General features: G+C 39.3%; 1 protein-coding gene across 1 annotated transcript; it reads left to right on the top strand.

Annotated features, from left to right (window-relative positions):
- Positions 1-691: 691 nt before the first annotated feature.
- Positions 692-7,285, top strand: LOC309704054 (uncharacterized protein). Its single transcript, XM_082529007.1, has 11 exons — positions 692-840; positions 2,125-2,296; positions 2,847-3,041; positions 3,250-3,434; positions 3,530-3,642; positions 3,720-3,859; positions 4,195-4,283; positions 4,437-6,149; positions 6,317-6,410; positions 6,482-6,587; positions 7,158-7,285. Exons 1-11 carry the CDS (start codon positions 755-757, stop codon positions 7,259-7,261), a joined length of 2,997 nt encoding a protein of 998 aa, XP_082385133.1. The 5' UTR covers positions 692-754; the 3' UTR covers positions 7,262-7,285.
- The last annotated feature ends 80 nt before the right edge of the window (positions 7,286-7,365 follow it).

Genomic DNA, 7,365 nt, shown 5'->3' with positions numbered 1-7,365 from the left:
ATACGAACAATGAAGTGATCAATGCTGTTCCTTGTTTGCTTTGAATTTGAAGGAACTTACTGTGCACATGAAACACACATGAAAGTGATAGTAGCACAAATATATTAATAGTATGAGTATGCAGTTGTGTACATTAGGATTGAGTGACCAAATGAATAAGAGAATGCATCATTCATTGAAAATTTGAAACGGAACAACAACAACAACAACAAATTGGTGTCATAAAAATGTTAGCACATGTTTACATGTTTTCTATCTCCCTAGACCAGTGGACTAATCTTCACAAAGCATGGCATAATTATTTCAGAGGACACTGTGTCAACTTCCACAGGCCTATGGCTTTTATAAATATTTTATACAAATCCCACAATCATGTTTATATTTGTAGATTTGACAGTTCGTTCATCATCATAGACGAGTGGACTAATCTTCTTGAAACTCCGTATAAGCATTACATAAATGTATCAAGAGCTTCATCACTAATATCTCTAAATACACTACAGGTTAGAAATCATAGAAAAAAGACAGAACTTGCCCAAGAATTCATGTGTTTTTAAGGTTTCTACAGTTTACAAGGACTTTAGTGACGCTTATCATAACATGAAGCAATACATACCCCAAATAAAGTTTAATGGTGAATTCGGCTTACTTAAATCCCTAAAATGTGAAATAAATACATGCTTAAAGAGACATTAAGCTAATTTACATGGTGGTGGGGAAACTTCAGCACTGACAAGCGACAGGTGGCGTTACCATGGTGACAAACACACGGACACGGAGTCAAGTTGTCTTCTCTTGTGACCGCAACACGTTACGCACATCAGAGAAACGGTGTTTACTGTGAGTGCAGGAGCTCAGTGCGCATATCAAAGCGATCAAAGGAGATCCGTATAAGGTCAGCTTGTGGTTTGAGTGTGTGTCTAATATAACTGTCGCTGTTTGTTGTCTGTGTCATGCGCTCGTCGTACTTCTGTTTTGTTTTTTAATGTGTCTATTTAATCACGATTTATTCACGATGTTCAGTGATAATGAGGCATTTTTATGCATCCAGAATATTAATAATCTAACGGCGCAATTAAGTCAGCAAAACCCATTCCATATTTTACATTAAATTTATATTATTTCACAGGTTTAATATCATATCTAAACTTGTATGAACGAAATGATAAAAAAAAAAAATACAGCAAATAAAACATCAAATAAAACATGTTAATAACTGGTGAGACATTTAGCCCTAGTGAAAATATATTACGTTAATACATGAGTGATAATAATAATAAATCATGTACTTGTGCATGAAAGTACAAGAGTGGACTTTTTCCGACGTGAGGTACTCTCACTTGGATAGGTTATATAGATAATTTGCTTAATTGAAAGAACTTAAAAATTATGAAGTCGTCCATTAAGTTCAAAAGTGTGCAGGTTTAATGAAGACATTCACGACTCTGACTGCGATAATATTTTACTACTGTCTGTAGGCTACTCTGTCATTATTTGACAGGTACTTTTTTATATAACAAAACGGCAGCTGATTTTTTTTTCTCATGTTAAAGTAATGTAATTATTTTGTTCTGAGTAATATTTTAGGATAAATTTTATATTTTCTTTTTTTGTTTCTTTCATATTTTAATGGCCTTTCTGTAGTTTGATATGGCTTTGTTTTCTACAGGCATTGCTTGTTTGGGTAGTAATTGTAAGCAAATGGGGGCGATCGTGGCTCAAGAGTTGGTAGTTTGCCTTGTACTCGGAAGGTTGCCGGTTCGAGCCTCGCCTCCGACAGTCTCGGTCGTTGTGTGTTAAGCAAGACACTTCACCCGTTACCTGGTAGTGGTCAGAGGGCCCGGTGGCGCCAGTGTCCGGCAGGCTCGCCTCTGTCAGTGCGCCCCAGGGTGGCTGTGGCTGCAACATAGCATGCCATCACCAATGTGTGAATTACTGAATGTAGTGTAAAGTGCTTTGGGGTCCTTATGGACTAAGTAAAGTGCTATACAAATGCAGGCCATTTAAATATGAATTTGAAAACATTAATGGTGTTTTAAAATACATTTTCAATTACACTGATGAACACCAAACAGGAATCGGTTTTAAAATCCAACTTATTCCTCTTTCCCTCTGGAACAAGAATTCGATGGAACGTTATGAATCTCTGGGTCCAGTCGGAGAGGGCAGTTACGGCACCGTGCTTAAGTGCCGTCATCGTGATACTGGTCGCATTGTCGCCATCAAGAAATTCATGGACTCTGATGATGACAAGACTGTGAAGAAGATCGCCCACAGGGAGATCAAGCTACTCAGGGTACCTGTCAATTAATCCATCAGCCTACCACTCATTCAGTCATTAAGTAAAACCTGAATGAAGACATTTACAATAACAAGAGACAAACAACGCTAAAATAACTGTATCAGTTTCTTACCTTAAGTTTAAAAGTCACTATGAGATGATGTGTGAGAGGAACCCAACAGATTATTGTAATCTAAAGGGAAAATTTGAATCTATCCACTAAATATTAGTGTTGACTTGACCATGAATAGTTCAATAACTTTACAGTAATCTGACATCGGACTTACAGGTTATATAAATTAGTATACAACACCTATGGTGGATAAGAGGGTTGTTGTATACTTTAAGCAAGTCACAGTGAAAGGAAATGAATCAGTCCTTATTTCTAAAAGTTTTTTTGTCAACAAGTGTATCTCAAAACATTTGAATATCATGAAAAAGTCAAGGTCCTTGATTTGCTGGGCCTGTGCAGCTTCAGTGACCCAAAAGCACTGATACCATCAATGATAGACTCAGTACTGTATGCATTCACAGAGTAACCACCCTTATCTTTATAAACTTCAAGCAACTGCGACACGAAAACCTGGTGAACCTCCTAGAAGTGTGGAAGCGCCGCCGCCGCTGGTATCTGGTATTTGAGTTTGTGGAACGGACACTTCTGGATGATCTGGAGCAAAACCCAAGCGGACTGGAGATAAACACATGCCGACAGTACCTGTACCAGATCCTAAGGGCTGCTGCCTTCTGCCATCAGCAAAATGTGAGGACGTATGATTAATTATTCATAAGTTAGCTGTATAGTAAGAGAACACCCACACTAACTTCTGATGCCAAGCCAGCCATTTTGTTCTATAAGCAGTCCTGAAACATGAGAAAAAACAATCACAAAAAAGCTTGAAGGGTTACTCCTAGCAGGCTTTCAATGAGCAATATACCACATGATGCTGGTTCGTTCTTTTCATTTCCAGATCATCCACCGTGACATCAAACCAGAGAACATCCTCATCTCTCAGGACAGTGTGGTTAAGCTGTGTGATTTTGGCTTTGCCCGCACTGTTGCATCGATCAGTGAGGGCAGCGTCCTCACTGACTATGTGGCCACTCGATGGTACAGAGCCCCCGAACTGCTGGTGGGAGACATTAAGTATGGCAAGTAAGTATCTGTGTACTAACCTTGCTGAAATTACCTGTGCTATAGGGTGTTTGTTGATTAGAAATTTTAACATATTTGTGTGTTTGTGTGTGTAGACCTGTAGATGTGTGGGCTTTGGGGTGTGTATTATTAGAGATGTTAACAGGTCAGCCTCTGTTTCCTGGAGACTCGGACCTTGATCAAATATATCAGATCATCCGGTGCTTTGGTAAGCTCTTCACACAGCGTTAGCACATTGTCTTTCCTCTTCACCATGCTAACTGCACTCTCTTTTCTCTGCTATAGGTAACCTTAAAACTCATCACCAGGAGCTGTTCTACAGAAATCCTGTATTTTCTGGAGTTACACTGCCCGAAAGTTCTGACAGACTCACTCTCCAGCAGCGTTTCCCTACAATCACACCTATTAGCCTGGATCTGGCCCAGGTACAGTTTATTTTAATCTCAGTATATAAAAAATACTTTCTTTTTTAAAATTTTGTTCATGTGGTCTTTTCAGTAGCTGTAGCATATTGTGGATGTATCAGTTAATGGAATGTGACAACTAAAAGGCTGTGTGTGGGTTTACAGGAAAAGAAAAATATTTAGATTTAGAAAAACTTGGAGACATGTGAATGCCAGCATCTGTGGCCTTCACATGCATCTTTATTTCTTGCTTGATAACTGTTGGAGTTCTGAAAGTATTTATGTATTTTTGTGTCAGTTTCAGGGTTGAACATATCAGTAATATGTTTGGTTTCTTTTTTTTCTCTTCTTCTCAGAAGTGTCTACACGTAGATCCAGAAAGACGGGCTCAGTGTTCAGAGCTGTTAGAGCATCCACTCTTTACACAAGACTCCTTCCACATCAGGTACCACTTTGTTTTAGATACTCTTGATGCTGGTACACCTTGAAATACATGTGAGCAAGAACAGCACCGATAGCGTGATTTGAAAATTAACATTTGGGCTGGTGAGTAGCCACTAAATTAGAATTACTATCCTGCCTTTCTCTGTGCATTTAGATTTTTGGACGAGCTAAATTCAAAGATCCAAAAAGACCACAGAGAAAACTCTACATTTCCCAAAATAACCAAAAACCCAAGAAAGGATGAAAGGGATGAGAAAAACTGTAATGGCAAGGACAAGAAACAACCTGAGGACACGGATGACAAAGTCAACAAGGAAAAGATGGAGAAAGTAAAGGGGAAACAGCCTTTGAAGTTGTCTAAAACCCCTCGTCAGTCAGAACCTTTAATCTCCACTAAACAATCCAAAGGAGGCAGCAAGGTTATCCACAATGCAGCTCAATCTCCTATGGCTTTGAAAAGTAAAGCAGGCAAAGCTGCTGGTGTAGATTTGAAGAAAGAATCAGAGATTCCAAAGATAACCAGAACCCTTACTTTTGACTCATCAGAGACCATCAAGACTGTAGCAAACCTGGATGTCGCAAACAGCACAGTAGCAAAACCAAAACATGAGCGAGCGCTATCCTCAGATATAAGGGAAGACCCTATGAGAATTATAAAAGACATGCACGGCTCTGACAATACAGTGTCAGGTAGGACTGAAAAAAATACCCCAGAGAGCTCAAGACTGTATCAGTTTGAATCAAGCCAGGATTTTGAACAAAAAATGCATAAAACAATCAAAAAAGGTTCCCAGTTGTTGAAACAATCAACTACTGACCATCTAAATTTCTGCTCGTCTCCAAAACCTTCTGTGGAATCAGCCACTCATTGGTCCAAAACAGACTTGCCAATAAAATCCCCTAAACTGGGAATCAATCATCACATTGAGGTCCATACCACACTGTGTATCACCAAACAGTGTGAGACCAATAGTCATACTGACCAAACAGCTGATTCAGAAGAAAGAAAGACATCCAGAAGTACTGAAGTACTATCATTAAACCTCAAGCCATCTGTGTCTACCTCAAAAATGAACAACTCATCTTCAAAGCTGCTTCCACAGCACATTAACTGTAGAGAAGATAAAGAAACCAAGCTGGGCATGCACATATCTCATTCTTCTGATGGAGACTACAAGGTACATCCTGAATCTTCTGAACCTTGCTGCCTACATCAGCAGAGCACCAAACCTAAGACCTCCACAGAAGTCACAACAATTTCAAATGAAAACACAATAATAGGGGCTGGTCTTAGGACAACACTGAATGTCTTGAATAAAGAGAACCAAGAAGATATAGTTCTCACTGTGCCCATTAGTGCAACAGCCAACTCATCAGTAACTCAAACCTCAAATGTGTCTTCAGGTAATGACAAACAGAACAACAGCAGTGACTTTGAATCTGACATAAAAGGCTGGAAAGTTCCTCACTCCAAATATTTGGTTGGAGAATCTAAAACAAAGTCTGGATCTTTCAGAGACCACATGAGATCCACAAGAAAGATGAATGACAACCCAGAAAGAAAAGACAAAGCCAGTATATCCAGTGTCCCAGATGTGACTTCAGTTACATCTACAGAAACTCTACACCACAAAGCTTTGACCAGAAGCTCTGTCCTTCACAACGAGGATAATGCAGACTTTGCTGAGCTTGATCTGAGTGTCTCTTGTTCTTCTCCACCCCCTCATCCACCATCCTCCACTCCTGCCCTCATCCCTTCATCCTCCACAACTCTTGTCAACTCCTTAGTCATCAAAACCCATGGCCCAGCCATCAGTGATCATTATATCCTAGGGGCAAGTTCCCATCCAAGAACCCCCACCCTGAGGTATCATAACCAAATACTACTGTGTTTTGTAAAATACTGATATGGTTATGTGTCAGTGTCTTCGTTATTAGACTGAGCTTCCCCTAAATTGGTCAGGCCTGTCAGGTGTTTTGAGTCCTGCTTATCTTGCATGGTTTGGTACAAGGTTTTTATCTTTGTTTTTACAGGACTTTAGATAAGTTAAGACATCACGGTGGCATTTATACCCAAAAATCCCAACAGTTTCCATCAAGTCATGTTAAAGAATTACTTACCTTCCAGGTAACAGCTTTCTTTACAGCATAATCAGAAGATTAAAAAAATATTTGAAAATAACGTCTTTGTCCTTTCAGGAGCCAGAGAGGAGTCTAATCTGTGAACACTCCTTTGTATCTGACCGTCTCCAGAATAGCAGCGATGTTTCCAAAAATAATTCACACATACATTTCCCAGATTTAGGTATGTAGAGAAGGTATTCACACATGGTAACAGTTTTTGGCGCGCTAATGGTGATGATGGCAGCTCAATTTGACCCAGTAGTCCAGTTTCCAAGCTATATGATAAGTGTGAGCAATAGCCCCCTTTTGGACTAACTGGGGTTTAAAAAGACCAGTTACATTTGAGATTTGACATGAAAAACACATAAAGAGAGTAGTTTGCTTTGTTTCAACCTGATGTTTTACCACTTTGTAAGTCTGTGGTACATCTATGGGATATGCTAACTTGCACTCTCCACCTCCTTTGTAAAGTTTCAGTGGACACCAAACAATATGTGTAGGGGTAAAAAGAGCAAGATTTTCAATAATCACTTATTTTTCAACCAGTTCCAGAGATTATCGACCTCAACTGGATACTTAGCTAACAACTTTGGGGATCTCTATGTAGGGATGCCCAGCACTCTCACCTAATCACTTGCGCACTCATCTGCACATTCCATTTTGTTGGTATATATTTTATTGTGGTATATGTTATTCTGGCCATTATTGTCAAATGAGTCAGAATCAAATGAGTCATGTCCTGTGTTCTCAGGAAAGCAAAAAGGAGCTGCCACAAACCAGCGAAAAGTCAAACAACCATCCCATCTACCATCAGAACCACAGCAGCGTGGACACAACAGCACTGAAACACACTAAAACAAACATGAAATTTACTTTTATTTATGGACACAAATGTTTATCCTTTTGTCCATTATCAAGGTTTATTTATCTGGATTTTGCTTCTGTAACCAGATTTAGAT

The sequence above is a fragment of the Aulonocara stuartgranti genome (assembly GCF_965226115.1).
Source record: "Aulonocara stuartgranti genome assembly, chromosome: 3".
Lineage (NCBI taxonomy): Eukaryota > Metazoa > Chordata > Actinopteri > Cichliformes > Cichlidae > Aulonocara > Aulonocara stuartgranti.
This window is presented reverse-complemented; position numbering and strand designations above follow the sequence as displayed.